Genomic DNA, 22,700 nt, shown 5'->3' with positions numbered 1-22,700 from the left:
TCAAAGCACCATGATGTTCCAACAATGATGGATGGATTAAAAGCCAGAAGTCTCTATGACCATCAACATCAAGTGACTCCATGAGAACCCTAACTACAAAGAGGACTATTTCATTTATGTTAGGTAGAATGCCCAGAGGGCACTGGGCAGTCCCGTGGCCTGGAACCCCTGCAGATTTTATTTTTATTTTCTCCAGCCGTCTGGAGTTTTTTTTTCTGTTTTTTCTGTCCACCCTGGCCATCGGACCTTACTCCTTTTCTATGTTAACTAATGTTGTCTTATTTTAATTTATTTTGTCTTTTATTTTTCTTTTCTTCATTATGTAAAGCACTTTGAGCTACTTTTTGTATGAAAATGTGCTATATAAATAAATGTTATTGTTGTTGGATATACAATTTAAAGACATTGTTATTTTCATGGGAATTGTTACATATGCATTATTTTGGCTTTTACTTAAAACTTTTGTAAAAACAATACTAGTCCTTCATTTCTGGCTCCGGGCATGGTTAAATCTCTTTCTCGCAGGATGTATAACGCTGCTCACGTTGTGAAGGGGGGGCTGAACGCATGCTAAGGTTGCAGTCGGATCATCTGCTGGTGAGCTGCATTTTCTGCTTGTCGCGCTTTGTGTCGACCATTTCAAAGCCTGTACAGCAGCTGTCCTTTTGCCACTTTGCGTTACTGCCGCTCGCGTTGTGAATGGAGGGGGAGCCTGAATGCACGCTAAAGAGAAGTGGTCAGATCATCTGCTGGTTTCCTGCTGCTGCTGCTGGCAAGCTGCATGTTCTGCTTGTCGCTTGTCATTGTTTTAAGAGCTGGGAGCACATGATGTCTGTCTGCCAAAAGCATTCAAACAACTGCTTGGTTAGATGTCTGTGAACTTGTTTTTTACATATTGTCTCACTGCTTTATCTCGCGTGATGTTAAAGCGTCTCTCGCGGGACGTCAAATTGCAATCTCTTGGCACCAAGTTTCATGTTTAAGGTCCCCGCGAGATGCTCCATGGCCAATCTCGTTCATCTCGCGGGTCTTTAAAGTTTCTTCCGAGAAGATCACATCTTGTCTCCCTGGTCTCCCTTCCACCAAGATTTTTTTGTTATAATAGAGAGATATAAATTGCATTATCCACTTAACAGAAGTGTAGATTCCATAATGGACTAGCACCTAGTCCTGGGTTGGTTTATGCCTTTTTTAAGAGGCTACCAGGATAGTGAAAGGGGGACACAATGGCTAGTAGTACTACATCACAGTTGTAGATCTGTGTGAAATCCCCATGTTGAGCCTGTTATCTAGGGAGTTTTTACAAATCCAAAGATGTATGTGTTAACTTAATCTGCAACTCTAAATTAGCTCTGTGTACATGTAAAATATACCCTGACATTTAATTGCTCCCTGTCCAGTGTACACAGTTCCTTCTGGTAACTTAACCTATAATGACAATTCTTTATTGCTGCTAATGGAACATTTTTTTATATCAGTCAGTTGTTCATTTTTTAACTCTTAAACAGTTGTACCATTTTTAATTAGTCTATAACCACTCACCAATTAACATAGAGATGCAGCTAAAAAGAGAATCAACACCTAACCAGCTAATTTTACCCCTTTAATACTCACAGTATTATACATTTCTGGCATATCCCACCGACATATCCCAGCATGGAATATCTGGTCTCATTATTAAGCTTTCTTATTAAGTTCAACATGGTCAAATCATTTCATTAAATTAAAAAAAATAATTTATTTAGACCCAATTGTATAATTCTAATTCTAATTTTCTTGAAATCTAATTTATACTGAAATTTTCATATCTGTGATATTTCCAAATATTGAAAGTCTCATAAAACAAACTTAAAAAAGAAACATGCAGTTTGCATAAGTGTTCAGTCACTGACAGCAAACTGTAGTTTACACTTGTGAAAAATAACTGCGTGATGAGGACCCAATTACAGTTGGCTTACACCTCTGAATCATTTATATAACCGCTACATTTACTGCATAAAAATTTCATTATTCAGGACTTCTCTGAAAACCATTGATTCAATTATATCTGTGCAATAAAGGGGAAACCTTGTACATGAAACAAGAGTCTGTTGAGCACTTTATAGATGCCACTGAGGTTGGTGGCTGAGACTGGGTTAAGATGCACCAGTCAACAATACCACAAGCTGTCCATGTTAAAAATATATATATATAATTGGCACGATATACATTTTTTTATTTATCAATTGATTGATTGGCTTTATTATTTGTCCTGAGGATGCATCCTTGATTTTTATGTTTCTGCCGCAAAATGGATCTGAATTTCCAAATTAAATTAATACAGTCAGGTCCATAAGGACCTGTATTTGGACAGTGACACAATTTTCTTAATTTTAGCTCTGTATGCCACCACAATTGATTTGAAATTAAGCAATCACTGTGTGATTGAAGTGTAGACCTTCAGCTTTAATTTAAGGGGTTTACTAAAAATATTGTATGAGCCTTTTAAGAATGACAGCCATTTTTCGGCATAGCCCCTATTGCCAGGGTCTCCAAAGTATTTAAACATTTCATAGACAAACTTGTTCCATAGCCAGGTGGGAGCAGTTCCTTCATTGTTTCATTACCTATTATTCAGTAAAAAGGTCTGGATGTGATTCCAAGTGTGGAATTTGCATTTGGAAGCTGTCACTGTGAACCCTGAATGTGAGGTCCAAAGAGCTGTCCATACAAGTAAAACAGTCCTTCATTAGGCTGAGAAAACAAAACTAACCCTTTAGAGAAATATTAGAAACATGAGGAGTGGTCAAATCAACCATTTGGTACATTCTTAAAAAAAGGAACACACTGGCAAATTCAGCAACAACTGCAGGTCTACAAAACCACAGTATCATAGACAATTGTGCTGGATGATTGCAGATTTCTGTCCTTGGCGAAGAACAGCACCGTCACAACATTTAGCCAAGCCGAGAACAGGAGGAGGTAGAGTTATCATTGCCAAAGTCTACAATCAAGAGTAGACTTCATGAAATAAAGACAGGGTTTACCACAAGGTGCAAACCAGTGGTAAACCTCAAGCATAGGAAGGAGAGATTAGACTTTGCCAGAAAACATTTTAATAGCCTGTCCAGTTCTGGAACAATTTCCTTTGTATAAAGGAAACTAAAATCAATATATACCATAATGCTGGAAAGGGACGAGTATGGAAAAAGAGAAGAAACGGCTCATGATTCTGTAATTACCATAACATCATGTGAAATGTGATGGAGACAGTTTTTATGACATGATCATGCATGGCTGTGAATTGAAGTCAGTCACTAGTGTTTATTGATGATATAACCAGTAGCAGTTTGTATGGGGGCAGCTGGGGCACAACCTCTCTCCTAATATTTTAAAAATTCTGAATAAATTTACTAGGTAATGTGAAATAATCAAGAAACAAATGTGTTTATTTGGACAATGTGTCTAGTGTCAGCAAATGTCAGCATCCATTAAAATTGGTTCTTTGTACGTATTTAATTTCTGTATGAATACCTATATTTCCTGAGTGAAGGACGCTGGCCAGATGAGATTGTATCTAAGTCCTTGATCTTTTGGCAAGCAGAGGTTCCACATTTAATGGCAGCAAAATAGTATTGTTTTAATTTTTCCTTAATCTAATGTGATTGGGGCGATTCTAAATTGTCCATACTGTGTGCTTGGTGTGTGTGTGTGTGTGCGCGCCCTGCAGTGGGTTGGCACCCTGCCCGGGGTTTGTCTCCTGCCTTGCACCCTGTGTTGGCTGGGATTGGCTCCAGCAGACCCCTGTGACCCTGTAGTTAGGATATAGCGGGTTGGATAATTGATGGATGGATATGACTGGACAATTGTTGATGTACTATTTCAAGTTCCTGTCAATGGTTCACAGTTCACACCCACCATTAAAGTAACTACAGATCAGCGAGTGTGACTTTACAAAGAAAATTCAGTTATTTCTGTAATAAAATGCCCCTTCATAAATCATTCAGTTGAAGAAAAAAAGAAAATAAAGGAGCTTGGACTGAACTGACCTAATGTAAGAATTCAGCAGCATGCAAGTGATGGAGGACGAGTTTACATTCTTGTTATGACAAATGGAGTTGGCTAACTGGATGTGATGTAAGTAATGCCTTTTTTGCTTTTTCTGTTTGCTATTTCAAAGTGTTGGTACCGAAGCATTGTGGACAGCGATGGGGATCTAAAACATCTTTCTGAAAAATGCAAGTGGCATGAAAGTAGCTGCAGACATCTAGAGCAGTGTTTTTAACCAGTGTGCAATGGCACAGTAGCACGCCACTACTGTGAGAGCTACCAAGGTGTGCCATGGAAATAATAGTGTACTTGGGTTTGAATCTGAGAGGGACAGGCAGCTTCTCCAGTTGTCCTGCCCCCTTGGGCACACAATCACATGTACGAGGTGTAATGTGTATGTGGTTAGTAAGATGGTGGTGTGCCTTTGGGTGATTTTGGTTACAAAAAAGTGTTCCACTACAGAAAGAAAGGTTGGGAAATACTGATATAGACAAAAGTATGTGGCTAATTTTTTGGCAGGTTTAGTGAAATGACGTAGTTTAATCAGAAAGTAACTGAGAAATTTTCAGGTCTGAAGGAAAGGTGGGCAAAATTTATATTCAAGTAAATGCAGGTATCCTGATCATAAAGGAAGAATAAGATTTATGTTGTACTTTTCCTGTGATTGTAGTACAAGACCGTTTGTGGCGCTAATGTTGTTTTAAGATGGGGGGTCTGTGGATCTTACAATGTGAATCTGTGCTCAGGTGAGGTAAGCCTGGCAAACTTGCATAGGACTGGGCAGACTGGCAGCAAGAGCAGAATAAATTTAGGATGGAAATGAGTCTGTGGTAAATGATAAACTGGATTAAAAACGCGAGTAAAATCACAGGACTACTGATTGAATGATGTGGATTTATGGATTACAGTGGACACTGCCAAGAACTGGGTACTCGGTTATCAGAGACAGAGTAAGATTTGGATTGGACTTACGCTATGGATGTGTTACAGGACAGATGGAAGTCCATGTTATTGGACGGTTACGGAGGTGGTAGTGCAGACCTTATGGTGTGAGGTTTGGCAGAATGAGGAACTGGGCAAGTTGGCAGAGGATTGGGTAATTTAGAGACAGGTGTAGTATAAAATTGAATGGCAGGTGTATCTATTCTTTTCCACATTTTTAAGGCAAGTTATGGGTAGAATAAGTGGACTGTGGCTGTCACGGACTGAGGTTTAAGAGCACAGTGGAAATGGGAAAACTAGCATCAGACTGGGCTGCAAAGTGAAAAGGTTATAATATATTTTAGCCTTCACCTGCCCTATAGGTCTGGTACTGGACAGACCAAAATGTACACTGATGCTATTATGAGGAGCTCGTGAGCATGCTGAATGACCAAATTGACATATATGAGGTACTACATAATAGATAAGTGCTGCTTTAGACTTAAATAAAAAAATAAACTGTTCCCTTCCAGAATTAATTTCACCAGCTGCCACTGGATATGACTGCTGGCAGAAGTAACAGCATAGATTCTGAAGTGCACAGGGCTATACTATGTGCTCAGATGCAGCCAAATGCTGAAAAACTGACAATCCTTCACAGTACAGATGGACAAAGAGCCAAAACATACTGCAAAAGCAAACCAAGTGCTTTTCAATCTAAAGTAGTGGAATACTCTTCAAGGACCAAGTCAACTGACCTCAACCCAACTGGGCATGCGTTTCACTTGCTGAAGACAAAACTAATTTCAGAAAGTCCAACAAATTGAAGACAGCAGCAGTAAAGGCCTGGCAAAGTATCACTAGGGTGGAAACCCAGCATTTACAGATGACCATGGGTTCCAGACTTCAGGTAGTCATTGACTGTAAATAATTTTCAACCAAATATTGAAAATGACCTATATATATATATATATATATATAATTATATTTGTTTCTCCAAATATCTTTCAGCCCCTGAAAATAAGGGGTACATAAATAAAAATGTCCTTTCTAAACAGCTTATACAATATTTTTGTTAAACCCCTTGAATTAAAGTTGAAAGTTCAATCACATCACGATTGCATTTTTTCAAATCTATTGTAGTGGCATAGAGAGGCAAAATTATGAAAATTGTGTACCTGTTCAAATACTTATGGACCCGACTGTAGTTTACCTAGTCTAATCTAACTACGCTGTATGGCAAAGTGGCACAAAAGAAGGCATTACTTAAAAAGAACCATGTGAAAACATGTTTCAAAAAACATAAGTGACTCACTCATGGCATGGAAAAGGGTAGTTAGATAAGAAAGGCAAAGATAGAGCTTTTCGGACAGTTCAAAGAGATCTGTGGTGCAAATGTAAAGCGGCCACATCTCAAAACAACTGTAGCTAGAATGAAGTGGTGGAGTGAGTTGCAGTATGCTCTGTGGCAACTTTTTTTAGCAAATGAACAGAAGAGATAGTGAAAAATAAATGCAAATACACAATATAATCAAAATCCTCTTTGAAAAACGCTCAGGTGTCATCCTAATTGCTGTAAGTTTCAGGTATTGACAAAGACTCACACACAAACATCTTTTGACTACCCTGAAGCACATTTGTCTAAAGGAATAAACCTAAAATCATCACAAACAGGGTTCAAAGCTGGTATATACAGTACATACTCCAAAACACTGTTATAGCTGCAAAGGCTGCAGGAACTAAAATTATATATATACATATATACATACATATACATACACATACATACATATACATACATACATATACATACATACATATATATATATATATATATATATATACACACACACACATACATACATATACACACACACACACACACAAAGTAATATCCCCAACACCACTATTTCAGTGCAAGATGGTTATTCTGTAAAATTAGAGAACAGATCAAAGATCCAATTATATTTGCTAGGTTCTTTATCATAGTTTAGTCATCAGACTTTAAACAATATTTACATTTACAGTACTGCATGGCATCAGTTTGAGCATACTAAAATATGATGCAATTCATTTCAAATGTAAAAGACCAATGTAAAAGTTTTAACAGTATTTGTGGTTGCATCATTATGTAAATAGTAAACATTCTGTACACCAAATATTTCCAATTTCCAACAGCACAGACGACTGCAATTTGAAAGCATTGAATAAAATTAGTTAAAAGACTAAAAGTTGGTTGATGAAGCACATACTGATATTGAATGCACAACAATGCTACTTACCCATAATAAACCTGGGTCCAACTTACTGGATTGTAACATCTTAATGTGAACATGGACATGGGAATAATGTGCAGGCTGAGCAGAAAAGAGGGCATAAACTTAATGTAGGCACAGTGGACAAAACAAAAAAAATTAACAGGTTTCTGAAGCAGTTGCATCTAGTTTAAGGATTTTAAGATGACTGCAATTTAGAGGTGTAGTATTTCTAGGTCACCCCCAGAAAAAGAAATGTTGGGGATCATTGATTTTATCAAGTATCCCAGAGAATAAAATGTCTGAACAGAACCACATTCTGTTATTGGTTGTATTTTTCACCTACCTCTCTGTTGCAGCTGCCACCTGCTGATAACACCCAGTGTCACACTACATCAACTTTTGTTAAAATATGCAGTGAATTTCTTATTTGTAAAAAAAAAAAAAATGAATCTCATTTAGAAAACTACCACTTTTGAAACACCTTATACTGTGAATACTGACTGAAATATTAATGTCCAAGTGAAGTAACTTAGATTTAATATAAGGACAAAACTCAACTGCTATTACCAAGTATTCTTGCATTAAAAAGGTTGAGTCTATAGTGAAAAGTAAAATGAAATATCAGATTCTAAATATTTTTTGTCCTTTATACTAAAGAATGTGGGACAAAACCATTTTGTTTACATTGTACAAATTCCACGAATAAGCAATAATGCATTTATCTACACCACACACTCTTAAGTGTAACAAATTCCAGTCACACATAAGAGCAAATGAAAAGCACACAAACCCTTTTTAATCTATTACTTTTCAAACACTTCTTACCAGTAAAATTAAAAAAATGTACTAGAACAAAAAAAAAAAAAAAAAAATCAAAAACATACTCCACACAGCACTGTGAATTCATTTTTCAGAAATATTCAGTTCATGTAGTATTTCTACAAGGCCAAGTCTTTAAATGCTCATTCAAGCAGCGGACTTAAACATGTTCCATATCTCGGTTTGTATTTTCCCATAGCAAAAAGGAGTAGACTTATGCTGCTTTTACGTGTTAGAAGAAATATGGGCAGTTCAGTCGAACATTTCCCATCAATGCCTGCTGTGTGCTTACTCCCAGTGAGATTATTCAAAGACTGGCATTTTTCACATTTAGAGATGAAACATACTGTAAACTCCTCAATTTGTTTCATATGAAACAAAAAAAAAAAAAAATCTGCTTCGACAGAAGTGGTGTTTGTGTTGTATTTGGGAACATAGATAACCCACTTAGTTAACGTTGCTTTTTAACAAAAAAGCATTACAGCCAATTTTGCACGAGAAACATTTCCAACCAAAAATACATCATAAATAAGAAAGAAAAAAAAAAAAAAAGATACAGAAAGTGGAAGAACACAAATTGTAACTCCAACAACTGCCATTGCATATGAATAGAGCAAAACATTTTACTTGTACGTGTCAACAAAAGAAATTGATTAAAAATAAAAATTGTGCTTTAAGACCTAAAGGATAAATAATCCTAAAAAATGAGCCGTTTGTGTGTTTTACTGAAACCCAATTAATGGCTGTAATGAACAGAGGAGTACTTTTTGCACCTATGTATGATTTCCTTACTATGGTATGTTACAAGCTAGGCTTCTTTTTAACCTTGTACAGTTTTTTCCATCTTCACTAATTCTTTAAAATACTTTATCCCTTTACAACCTTTGCTCTCAAAACCAGTATTTTAAAACACCCCATCCCATTAAAGTTACTATTCACATCAAGGAATCACACATTAATACTCATAAAAACCACACTCAAAATTTGAGCTGTGCAAATTTGAAAAGTCCATACAGTGTTAGTTGGCTTACTTTCTAAAACTTCTTTACTCATTTACTGAGTACGTAGGGTTTACAAAACAATCACAAGACAAAGTGCTGTGTAAATCAAAACTGACTCAGGAATTCTAATACATGGAAGGAGAAAAAAAAAAAATTCCAAATTTTTATGTAACAAATAACCATTTAGGATATCTGCTAGCAGTGAAGGATGCAGTACTTAATCTGTTCAAAATGCCCGTTGACCTTTAGGTTATGAACCTTAGGGAGCAGGAAAGAAGAAAACAGCACTCTCTGTTGTGTTCCACAAACATATAGCAGATCAAAATGAACATTCCCTCTTAATGCTCTCATCTATAGTGGTAGTCAGTTGACCACAAGAGGGCAGTGCTAATCCACAGAACACATGACCAGTGCTTATTTATTCATAAGAGGGGGAAAAAAAAGAAAAAAGTTCATTTTCGACCATCAAAAACTCATGCCATACACTTGGCTGTGTAGCAATATACACCAATTGTCCAATTGCAGGAACATGCTTGAAGTCCCTGCCCATAAACCGTCTATCTTACACAGATCTTATAAAGCAGAAAATGACTCGGATGTCAAATTTTATTCACATTTATTGTCGCTTTTAGTGTGCTCTTACAGAAAATTAGAACACCTTAAGCAGGAGGAGTTTTAATAGCAATTTTTGTAAGCAAAGTTACATTCCATCTCTAAGTCAAATTGGTCAAAGCTTCTCCAGTATTTACAAAAAAATAATAAAAAAAAAAAAACGAGATGCTACACAAAAACCATTGCATCTGAGATTTTCCTTATTTGTCAAGGTATCACTGGGAAAAAAAACAAAAAACTGTCTGCTGTAATCAAACATACCACAGTATAAACAGTAACCATTCCACTTATCACAGCTTGGTTGAATTTAAAATTATTTAAAAAGGTCTTCCAGGATGAAATTTGTATTTATTATTTTACAAAAATGAGCAGGGTGGAAAAAGAGCTGCAAACTTCATGTGCTTCTTGATATCAAGATTTCATTTATACAATAATCACAGTTAAAAACACCCTGCTGGTAATACATAATTACATTTTTATTAAAGGTCATAAAACCAGCAATAAACAATAAAGCCTATACAACTTTTATTTCTACTTAAATCACCAACTGGTACAGCTAAAGAGATAAGTGAAAAGCTCCTATGATTTATTTTATCAATGACTTGCTAAAACTAGATTTTCTGGGAACTGGATTTTTGTTTCTTGTAAAAATGACTTAGTGTTGTAAACCTTATGGTACACCTCTCACACAAAGACATTGTAATGCTATTGTTTTTCTTTTACATTGTATTGTGTGGCACAGCTGTGCCACTTTCATTAACCCCACTTCCTCAAATTTCATTTACACTGAACAACCCACCCACCCAAGCCCACCCACACCTACCCACCCACCTCCTTCATACCATGGGCATGTCCATACATTTGACAAGTTTATATCCTGTATAAAAAAAAAGAAAAAATGCAAAATATGCAAAATACTTTTAATACTGATGAAAAAAAAAAAGAAAAAAGGAAAAAAGGGGGGTAGAACAGGGCTCATCCCTCAAGCCCCTCACTTCCACCGCTTGTTGGAATGGTGGATACAGAATGAAAGGAGGAGTTTTTCGGGAACAGGAATAAAGAAAAAATTGAAAGAAAAACAAAAAACAAAAAAAAAAAAAAACAAAACTGCTTTAAGATGTCCCTGGTTGTACACACGTTCTCCAAAACCAGTACCTGGCACCACTCCAAACAAACAAACAGGGAAAAAGTTCTTTGATTATCTTTATGTGCTCCAGGTGTTCCATGCCTTATTCTGCCGCCTCTGCAGCTGCAGTAGCAGGGGCTTCTGGACTTGACTCAGAAGGAGCATCTTGTGTAGCAGGTGCTGGTTCCTCTGCCTTTGCTGGCTCCTGCTCAGCAGGCTTTGCCTCAGCTACTGATGTCTTCTCCTCTGTGGCAGGCTTCTCCTCCCCCTGTTTAACTTCCTCAGCTGTTGGGGCAGCAGCTGCCGCCTCCTCCACAGCAGGCTTATCAGCAGCTGCCTCCTCGGGTTTGGCCTCTTGCGAGGAGCTCCCCTCTTTTGCTTCTTCTGTGGAAGCAGTGGGCGTGGCCTCTTGAGTCGGCTTACCATTTTCTGTGCTAGTGGATTCAGGTGCTGCTGTTGCAGCAGCCTCATCTTTCACTTCCTCTGCTGAAGCACTGGCTGCCCCTTCATTCTCCGCTCCCTCTCCAGCATCTTTTTTATTCTTCTTGAACGAGAAGCCACTAAGTTTAAAAGATTTCTTGAAGGAGAAGCGCTTCTTTTTCTTTTTGGGAGTTTCGTTGCTGGTAGAGGGTGTGGCCCCTTCCTCGGTCTTAGGAGAGCTCTCCTCAGTTGGGGATGCGGCTTCAGTGTTCTCCTTATCACCTTCTGTACTCTCCTTGTCTGCTGCAGCAACTTCCGATTTTTCCCCTTCCTCTTTTGGACCTTCATCGGCAGGAGCACTTCCATTTGCTTGCACTTCCTCTTTGCCAGCTTCTGCCGCTGCTGGTGATGCATCACCATTTACCTTCACGTGTCCATTTTCCTATAATTGGAAATGGTGGAGGGGGAAAAAAAAATTAGTTTGGCTGCAATATCTATCCATCCATAGCAAACAATTGCAATGGTGCTTTAATGCAACGATAGTGTTAAGCCACGACTAAGTGAAAAAAAACTCAAACAAGTAGATTGAATTCATTTGCCAATCACTGTCCATGCCTATCCGTGGGCGACCTGTGGGGGTGGGTAGGCGAGTACACGCATTGTTACGCCAGTTATAAGATCAAACGGTAGCTGTCTGGATTTAAATATTCTTGCCTGCCCGGTTTTAAATCTTTTCAAAAATCACCCCAGATCCCACATTAAACCACGCCTCTACGACCTAGACCAAAACACGCTCCATGTCTCAAAATGTGAACCTTAATGCTACGCCTCTTAAAAAATGGCTAAATGACAATCCCAATCTAACGTTGCAGTCGACATGCCCCACTTTTCTTAGTGTACAAGCCGACCCAACATACTCAATCGCGACTGAATGTTTGCAGCCCCAGAAAAATCGGATGGACGTACTACGCGGGCGGCTCTGTCCAATTCTCCTCACTAGGAGGCGCTCGAGCTCCGCACGCGCTTGTGAGTAATCAAAGAAACGGCATCTCATTAAAACTGCAGATCACGCTTTCCCCGTTCACATCTCACGGCACAATTGTAGCCGCCACCCAAAAAGGAGAAATAAGATACTGTTCAATATAAAGGAAATAAAAATAAAATAAAAACACATACACAAACACCTTAAAACCGATGTAGCTTGGCTCAGTTGAGCCGTTACCCAGAATCATTTAACTAGGAGACGTGCGAGTGCGGTAGCGCAAACCTCAATTCAGCCTAGAGATACGAGGGCGCGCCTTTTGTCTCATCTCGTTCTCTTCACACAATCTACAGAAGGACAAAGACAACTACTCCGCGAGTATGCTTTCAGAGCATTTCAAAAAGATGTGATTGCTAAATGTTAAATGCACAAAAAGTTGAATAAAAAAAAAAAACTACCAAAGACTCCCTGCTATTTATTGTCGCAAAAAAATATATACGTGGAAGCGGATTATAAAAAAGGACCGCTTGGGCTTTCAAAATGCTGCATGCATTCATTCGCTCGCTTATCCCTTCGCTTCAAACAAAGCGCCGTTTGGAGACGCGTTTTCTCGCACTGCACGCACACATTCTCTGAATGTGAAATGCTTCAGCTGGGGGAAAAATGTAAAGGTCGTGCTTGTTACATAAAATAGAATGTTTCCATCGGCAGACGCAGCAAAAAGAAATTGCCCAGTGCCTGTAGACACGTTGCAAAGGGTTCGAGTTGCTCTAGGTAAAGCCAAAAAACCACACCACACACACATCTAATCAACCAGCAATTCATTGGGGTAACTACGTATTTTTCCATGTGTTACTTATATTATTCATTCAAAACCATTTAAAAACGGTCAAAACCAAAAAAGTGTACACAGAACATTCCAAGTAGCCAAGTGGAAAAGACGCAAACGGTACACACCTCCATCTCACAATTCAATCATTAAAAGGATTCGTTTTTAAAATTACCTGTCCATTGGTTTTGGTAGGCGAGGCAGCAACAGCTTCTCCTGGTTTTTCGGCGGCAGTTTCGCCTTTTCCATTGGTCTTGGAGAATTGCGCTCCCATGCTTTCTGTCCAACAAAGAAACAAACCGATCCAAGGCAGGGAACAAAGACCTTCGCCTCTTTCTTATACGCTAGTGAGCAACAGAAAGATCCCCCTCTTAGGAAAAAAAAAGTTTACTCGAGAAATATATCGAAGTCCCGCAGCAACGCAAAAAAGGGGCAAACCGACACAAAACAGCGTGCCAAGTTAAGAGAAGTAATAAAAAAATCCCAGATTTGTGGCAGTGTGCTGTAGACAGCCTGGAAAATGGAGAAATCTCCCTTGTTGCTAATAAGATGCAGAGTCCAACGCCCAAGTGCACAGATGAATGGGCATTCCGAGCGATGACGGCATCGACAGCCGGTCCCGGCCAATCAGAGAGCATCCTTCCGGAGAAGGGCGGGGATTCGAATGCGAACGAACAATGGAGCTTGAGGATTGTCCCAAAGCTGAAAAAAGCAACTCGCTATAACTACACCTTCATTGAATTCAATTATTTCATTAAAGCAAGTTTTTCACTTTTGTCCTTAAATTAATAATCCGATTAAAAACAGGAGGAAAACGTAAACCAAAAATATATATTTAGTGTGTTTGGAATTCTTCCCCTCGGGGTTTGATCATTTTTTTCCTGGTATGGATATATATTGGATATTTAACGGTTTAATTGGGTTTAGGTATGCTGGTTTTTGTTTTTAATTTGTGAAAGACCTGGCTATCGGATTTAAACGATAAGAGGATTCATACGGAATTATCGCGGTTGAGGAGTGTGGTGCTGAAATAACCCAACTTGCGAGCTTTTAAATCGGACATTTACATAAACTGAAAATATTTTTTCTAGCAAACAGCCCACTTACATGGAGCAGAGGGTGTCTTCTTTATATAAATTAATAATGCACATCGGTCTAGCTACTGACCACTTAGGTGGGTGCATTTTTAGCATCCACTGGTCGCACAAAATGCCAGCACTGTGTTTGTACACAGCATGTTTGTGATTTTTTTTCTTAAAGGTCCGTGTTTTTGGTCAAATAAATGCAAACTGTATTATTTATCTATAAGTATACGTAATATATTGAAGACTAGATTGTGCTTGTCTCCGATCTTTTATTATAAGGATGGAATAAGGGCGTGTTCTGCGTGAACGTTCGTAAAAAGAGTTGGCTTCTCCCTGTGTGCATGGTTATTGGAATTGTTCTCATGCTTATGAGTCCTATCTTTGCATTTATTTATATATTTAAATCCAGCGTGAATTTTATTTTTGTATGTGGATTGTGTAGCTTCTGGAAGAAAATGATATATATTGGGAGTCTTTATTCTAAATTCTCAATTTCAACACATGTTGGATATTTTTTATTGGGAAAATGTTGTTGCTGTTGACAATCATGTTATATATACACCCCCTCCCAACTACCTCGGTAAACGGCACAGAATAACCAGTGATGGCGGAGGGCAGATCGCCTTCGCCACTAGGAAGATGTCCCGGGTGTCTAGTCGCGGGAATCAGTGGGTTGCTATGGTGACCGTGCGTGGTGAAAAAGGAGGAGGAGGAGGAGCGGAGGAGCATAAAGCGGCTTTGCTCGCGCCGCCAGGGCGCAACAGCTCTTCGGAGAAGGCGATGGAGAACAAAAGACGAGAATAAAGAGAGGGGGGATAAAAGAGATTGAGTGTGAAAGATAATGGGGACAGAGAAAGAGACGAATCTCGAGCTCAAAAGAGGCACACAGCGAGAGAACGAGAGTGAGTGAGTGTTGCTTGGCAATAAGCTAGGATAGAAGAGAAAGTAATAGTCAAAGAAACGAATACAGGACCGCGACCAGAGGAGAAAGTGCGGATAACTGAAATGAAATCAGCGCTGTCTTTAAGAGTCAGATTCTCCGTCGCAGTGCGTATAAACAAGGGAGCTGAATATACCAAGATCGGGAGCCTGGTGTAATCAGTGCAGATGAAACACCTCAAAATCTAGCTTGGATTTAATTCATCCGTACGAACGAATCGTCCATAAAGTTACCGGAGTCTTTTGTTCGGTTTTGTATTTATTTGTTTGTTCCTTCCTTCTTCCGTCGCGTGTGGCAAGTGCTTCCAAAGTGTGTACGCACAAATCTAATGACAGCCGGCTACTGAGGAGCTCAGCGGAGCGGCCAAAATCGGTGGAGCCAATCCCGTTACTGTAAAAAGCCTGGGAATTTGTACAGGTGGAAATGTTGGTCCTACTGCCGTTTTTTTGCGTGTAAATACACCGAGCTATTGCTTTATAATATCCAATCTGTTTCTCCCCTATTGCTTTTTATTGTAAAATAAAAATAAGCATATCTTAATAAGAATGGAATGCAAAGATATCTTCGATCGAGAATCGTACGGATGACGGATTATCTATTATCTGGAAAATTAAAAAAAAAAAAGTTTTTTCACTTGAGCTTTCCTTAGAGTTTGACCAGTAACGCACAGGGGCACAGTTGGTGGCACTGCCGTCTCCATGGATTCAGAGTCATGGGTTTGAACTCTGCGCCCAATAATTGTGTGTGGAGTTTGTTCATTCTCCCAGTGTTTGCGTGGGTCTTTCCTCCACCATGCTCAATAACGCATTCATTAGTTTAATTGGTAACTAAAAATTTTCCCTGAGTGTGTATGAGTGGGTCCTGCAGTGGAGTGGTGCCTTTTCCAGTTCTGTTTCTTGCCTTGCACTCTTTGACACCTGGATATGCTTCAGCCTCAAGGTGAATTAAGTGGGTTTGAGAATATGTTATTTTATAAGTTTCTGTTAATTATGTCAACAAATTCAAAATCATTCACATTATAATGACACAATTCTTGTACAGAGCTAATGCTTTAAATACTGTAGCTTCTTAGACTCACTAATACATATTTGTATTCAGATATCATCATTTATTCTTCATTTAAATTTTATTCAAAGAGTTGTGAGTTAGAGAATGATAAAAGGTACACTTGTGATACATCATTGACATAGCCTGTACTAAACTTAGCAAACAGCTTGCTAATCTAGTCACTCATAACATAAACATAACTGTTGCACAAGTTATACATGCCATACTCTGAACTATGTGGTAGTGAGCAGTTGTAAATTTTTACAGCCGTGACCCACAGGGTCTGTTTGTCTTTAAATGAAATCGTAGATACAAAAATAAACTGCTAACCCACTGGTTGATCTTGTAAATATTTGGAAAATACAATGTTGATGTATCTTGATGTGCTAGAATCAATAAATATAAAGAAGAAGTGGGAGAAGTAAGACAAGGAAACATGCACCTTGCATGGAATAATTACTTTTACATACATAACTAGGTCAATCCAATTATATATTTGCTCTTTTTCCCTAATTATTTGCTGCAATTTCCCAGATATGACTAATTTATATTCATTAATGGTTAGAAACAAATGAAGGTAGCAGGTAATACTGCCAGAGTCTTTGAGCTGTAGTGAAACAAGGCCTGATGATCTGGTTCCTGGCTTATGGGTGCCAAGTTTGTTTGTTGGTTAAAATGTAGGAGCTGACATGTACCTTAGAATCTGATGTGCATGCAGAGTAAACACTATAATTTGCTCTTCCCATAATTATTTCTTTGTGTAAAAGATCACATTTTTTGACTATTACTCTTTAGTTTTAGAAATGGCAATGCACACTGTATAAAGAGATTTCCTCATATTTTATTTATCCCCAAAGTCAATTCTTCTGAATGATTATTTGATTAATGCTGCATATTTTTTGAAAAACTGACAAGCACTGGTGACCCTTAATCATACAAAGCTGGTTCAGAAAATGTATATACATTTCTTTTTTGCACTATCATCTATTGTAGTACTTACCATATAACAAGTATATTGGAATAATGACGTGCATTTTGTTGGAATGAAAATAATAATTTTATAATTCAAAAATAATTTTTTCAAAATTATCCTGCACAAACACACTCCTTCACTGTCTCTGTTTTTTTTTTTTTGTCAGTTTGTCACTCCTGTTTAGGATATGTTAATGGACAATTTTCTTTTTGTCTGGCACATGCTGCATGGTCCTTTTTAAATAAGCATAACCACCCCTTTTACAGAACCCTCTTAATCAAATTTATGGTCCTGCCCAAGTCCAAGACAGGAATCTACTGTAGATGGAACACCACTTCATTTCAAGGCACTCTCTTATATTCACACACCCACACTCACCCCCATTGGGACAGTTTTAAGTCACCATATAAATTAACAAACACATCTTATAAATATAGGGGGAACCTGTATATTTAAAGTTCAGCCCACATAAGCATTGACAGAATGTTCAAGCTCCATATAGTGAGTTATCTGTGAAAAATGTAGAATAATAGAGAAAAACATAATCCATTTTATTTTTTACATTTTATTAGATTAATCAAATTCCAGTCATATGTATTGTTATTTAGAAACTTATTTCAGTCTTGGTGTTTACTTACAGTGTATTCCTGAGCCACTTAAACCTAACCTAAAATATTTCTTTCAATTAATTATCATAGTGTCATAAATAAATCAGTAGATGGTATTCACACTTTACCATTTTGTTTAGCTGTATCATTTTTTCTTCTTAGTAGTTGCTTGGAGAGAAGCCGCTATCACAGAATTTTAGGGCCAAACTCTGGACAGAATACTTGTCTGTTTCATAGCAACTGGGTCTAGAATAGTTGCAAGAGGTTGAAAGGAAATCCATAAGTGGCACTGATAACTAATAATAAGGTCTGCTATGTATGCTGTGAAATTAGATATTAAAAAGGAAGTATTATATGTTGTTTTTAAATATTTAATTATAAAAGATAGTGTAATATTCAAATGTTTTTTAAAATAAGGGGATCAGTATAAGTGAATGTCACAGCATGTAACATATCACATGCAAGGAGGATCTATATAATGTCACATGCAACCTTTTGTCAAACATTTTTGTGACCACCCATCAATCCATTATCCAACCCGCTATATCCTAACTACAGGGTCATGGAGGTCTGCTGGAGCCAATCCCAGCCGACACAGGGCACAAGGCAGGAAGTTAAACCCTGGGCAGGGCGCGCACATACACCCACACACCAAGCACACACTAGGGACAATTTAGAATCGCCAATGCATCTAACCTGCCTGAGTTACACATTAAACTTGTTCTCCATGCTTCAATAGTCTATAAATAGAAACACTCTTTTTCACATGTAGTTTTGTTGGGGTCTTTTTATATACAGTAAATAAAAAAGAACAAAAAACCATCCCTCCTTCTTTCAGGTTTAGATTAAGAAATGCCTGAAGATACTCTGTCATGCAGTGATATGACTAACATCATTTATGTCTCACTTCTGAATTAAACTACTGTCAGATTGTATTGATATATTTGCTCGATCAATATCCAGTGTTTCTTGAAAGATTTAATCATGCCCCATTTCAGCGTGGAAAAGACATACTGTAGATTAGAATCTCTTTTTAACACAAGTGCAGCATTTTCTAAGCAGTGCATGAAAATCAGTCTTTCCACTGGATTTTTAACTGAAAGTCATACCGGGTCATGTCTATATTGTGTACTCATGTTATCCTTAACTGCAGTATTAGGTCAACTGGAATGATGCACAGTGATAGTCATACATAGGCACAGATACGTACGCTAGCATACACAGCAAATAAGTCTGAGGCCATCAACCCCAGAATTAGAAGTGTCAAAATGTTTTCAGGTCATTGTGGATCCAGACGGTGACTCTTAAGATTCTGAACTCGTAGGCAGGCATGAAAAGACCTACTGGACCACCTCAAAACTAGTCCCCAGAAACACAGAGAAAAGTTCTGATAGTTAAGGACTCAATCGTTAAGGGGACCAAAGCACAGGTTTGTTCTAGAGGCAGAGAGTCTCACATGGTGCATTGTCTTCTGTGTGCACAGGTGGGAGATCTACCTGGAAGGGTTGATATGCTCTTGACCAGAGTGGGGTTGGTTCCAGTTGTCATTGTCCAGATTGGAACAAATGAAATACATAATGGTCGTCTGTCAGTTCTACAATCCAAATTAAAAGAGTTAGGTGCTAGGCTGAGGACCTAACTGACTAGTTAGTCTTCTCCAAAGTTCTACCTGTGCCATGCACCAGACCAGGTAAGACTGAAGAGATTTAAAGACTTAACACGTTTGTCAGATCTTGATGTAAAGTGGAAGGGTATAGGTTTATGGGGCATTGGGGCTTCTGTGGAAAAGATGGGACCTGTTCCATGGTGACGGGTTACATCTGAATTGAAGGGCCACCAATTTGTTGGGGAGGTGTATGAGTAGCTTAGTCATGGATTGTTTAACACTACAATCCCTGAAACCTTTGAAAAGAGTCGTAATACCATGCCACCTTAAATTCTTTCACACCTCTTCATCAGCGTCTTTGTTTTGCAACTGTGTCAATCAGCACAAGCAGCAAGCAGCCTTCTATCCCATCCTCCACCAACACAGCTTAAGTTCTCCCAGCTCAAGTCTCTTTTTCTGGGTGTGAGGTGCCTTGAGTTGCATAGTGTAAATAATATATCGTTGTTTGGAACACATACATTTCATGTGTATTCTGTGTCTACAACGATTTCGGATGACAGGAAATGCCAGGCAAGAAATGCTGAACACATAACTAAAACAGAATCTTTTTCCATGTTATAGTAATAATGACGTGGCCCGGCATTACGACTTTTTTTGTATGCTTCAGGGATTCTAGTGTTAAACTAGAAAATGGGGGCCCGAGAGTTGAGGACAAGCCTGGTTTATATCTGTACATGAAGGAAGAAACAATGGTGTAAAAATACATTTGCATTGTAACATAAATTCTTATCCAAGGTTTAAATACAGAAGTAAAATAAGTAACACGTTAAAAACAGCTTGCCTTAATGTTAGAAGAAACAAACATAAAACAAGTGAGTTGGAGTTGTGTATAGCATAGTATAACTATAATATTATAGCATAACAGAAACCTGGCTAAATAACAAAGGTTTTTTCTTGAAAAGTGAGCAACATATGGCAAGAACAACAGTATTACTGAACAGTCAGCATGGGTTCAGACAAGGGAGGTCGTGTTTTGCAGACATGCTGGAATTTTATGAGGATGGATACAATCAAAGTGGTATGTACGATATTATTTATCTTGAGTTTCAGAAAGCATTTAATAAGGAGCTCCATGAGATGTAGGGCATCAAACTGAAAGAAGTGGGAGTTCAGGGTGTAGTGTGTAGAAGAGTACAAAATTGGCACAGGCACAAGAACCAGAAGGTGCAAGGAACCATATCAGAACTGGGTGATGTTAAGAGTGGTGTCCCACAGGGGTTAGTATTGGGGCTGCTGGTATTTTAATATATAAATGATTTGGATAGGTATATAAATAACAAACTGGTTACATTTGCAGATGATACTGTGCTAGGTTGATTGGCACATAATCTAGAATTCGTTGAATCATTACAGAGGGACTTGGACAACATACAGGCTTGGGCAGATTTGTGGCAGATGATATTTAATGCAAGTAAAGAAAATGTTCTACATCGGAAGCAAAAATGTTAAGTTTGAGTACATAGCAGGAGGTCTGAAAACTGAAAGTACACCTTTTCAGTTTAAGCAAAAGGAGATTAAGAGGAGGCATGATAAAGTGTTTCAAATTATGATTGGTATAAGTACAGTGGATCAACACTGTTATTTTGAACTGAGTTCATCAAGAGCACAGGAACAGAGTTGGAAACCTGTTAAAGGTAAATTTCCCATAAACATTAGTATGTTTTTCTTCACATAGTGAACCACAGACACATGGAATACATTATCAGGCAGTGTGATAAAAAGTAGTAGTTTAGAAACCTTCAAAACTAAACTTGAGGTTATTTTTTAATAATTAGGCAAATAGCTTTGTTGAGCTGAATGGCCTGTTCTCATCTAGATTGTTCTAATGTTCTGTTTGCAGAACTGTGAAGTACAGAGTGAATAGATGACTCATTTGCCACATCCAATGGTCCTTTGATTTTTAAAATACTGCAATAGAGTAATAGAGACGAATGTGCCCAATATAGCTTGTGATTTGTGTAGTTATTATATAGATAGATAGATAATGCAACACAGAGTAAGACAGAACAGGTTTTCCTTCCTTTGGAGTCTGCATTCCTTTAATGTGGGAAGTGATATTCTTCACATCTTTTTTAACTTTGTGATGGCCAGTGCAATCTTCTACTCTGTGGTGTGCTGGGCCAGTAACATCACTTCAAGAGAGGCATACAAAACCAACTGGCTAATTAAAAGGGCAAGCTTAATTATAGGATGCACTCTGGACCCCTAGAAGTAGTAGCAAAGGAGAAAGTTAAGACAATATTGAATGCCATTATGAACAATCCTGCACTAACTAACACTGAGTACTTTCAGCTAACAAGTTATTCAGCAGAAGTGTGTCAAGAGACACTATTGGGGCTCCTTTATAACAATAGCAATATGTCTGCATGACACCTCATTGGGAATAGGAAGCCAAGTCAGAAGTTTTTGTTCTTTTTAATTTTCTTCTTTGCTCAGACAAACGTACAGTATGTATGTATACTTATTTGTTTACTTATTTATCTACCAATTTATATTTTTATTTATTTAAAGTGCTTTTGTAAAAAGACAAATTTCCATCTTGGGACAAATAAAATTCTATCCAACAGAACATCCATCTATCCATTTTTCAAACCCACTTTTTCTTGCCAAGTTCATGGCCTGAAGAGAACAAGAGCAAGGTTAATAATTTCTGAAGAAACACACTGGTTTGTGTATCCTCTGTGACTGGGTTATCTATGCTGTGCTGAACGTCACCTCTAAATTAGAATCCATTCAATACGTCCTGTGATGGACTGGCAATTTCACCACTGTCTGGTTCCTGCATTACACTGTTACTGTATATTTCCCATGACCCTATAGTGAAAAAGTCCAAAACTGATAGATGAATGAATAATTAAAATAAATAAACACATTGCAGCTAATGGAGGCCCATTATTAACACTTTATACAAAATGGTTTTATGTGTATAAAAACCAACAAGTTATATTTTTTTCCTTCTTTGTATTTCATATGCATTATATTACAAAGCTCTATATTTGCTGTATAATGTCATTTTGAATCTTTACACTGAGACTATAATAACCCATTACTAGTTTTGATGGAACTGTAGTCTACATTCATAGAAATCCTTTTTTTAGCAGGTGTTACTATGGATGCACAGTAACTGTAAGATGTTGCAGTTTATTTGTTTTCTTCACAGAGATGTTGCAATTTCTGGGCAATTAAATTGTCGCAACCTAATTATAAGGTGCACAGCTTGACAGGAATTACTTTGGAAAAGTGTAAATTGTATATTACTTTAATGTCATTCTTTGGAGGTGTGCAGTACAAATTTCATTCTTTGGAGGTGTGCAGTACAAATAGCTAATATTTTCAGAAAATGCAGTGCAAAATATAGATAACAGCCAGACCAACTGATAATAC

General features: G+C 37.9%; 1 protein-coding gene across 1 annotated transcript; it reads right to left on the bottom strand.

Moving 5' to 3' along the window:
* Nucleotides 1-10,563: 10,563 nt before the first annotated feature.
* marcksa (myristoylated alanine-rich protein kinase C substrate a) lies at nucleotides 10,564-13,565 on the bottom strand. Its single transcript, XM_039747952.1, has 2 exons — nucleotides 13,173-13,565; nucleotides 10,564-11,628 (listed from the first exon to the last, which is right to left on the bottom strand). Exons 1-2 carry the CDS (start codon nucleotides 13,269-13,271, stop codon nucleotides 10,870-10,872), a joined length of 858 nt encoding a protein of 285 aa, XP_039603886.1. The 5' UTR covers nucleotides 13,272-13,565; the 3' UTR covers nucleotides 10,564-10,869.
* Nucleotides 13,566-22,700: the final 9,135 nt, after the last annotated feature.

The sequence above is a fragment of the Polypterus senegalus genome, chromosome 3 (assembly GCF_016835505.1).
Source record: "Polypterus senegalus isolate Bchr_013 chromosome 3, ASM1683550v1, whole genome shotgun sequence".
Taxonomy (NCBI): domain Eukaryota; kingdom Metazoa; phylum Chordata; class Cladistia; order Polypteriformes; family Polypteridae; genus Polypterus; species Polypterus senegalus.
Note: the sequence above shows the minus strand (reverse complement) of the source record. Positions and strands in the feature narration are given on the sequence as shown.

What these genes read in the sequence shown, in the direction of transcription:
- marcksa (XM_039747952.1), bottom strand. Translation starts at nt 13,271, where the DNA reads ATGGGAGCGCAATTCTCCAAGACCAATGGAAAAGGCGAAACTGCCGCC. An exon ending in CTACCAAAACCAATGGACAG is followed by an intron (nt 11,629 to 13,172) that starts GTAATTTTAAAA and finishes TTCCAATTATAG; the next exon opens with GAAAATGGACACGTGAAGGT.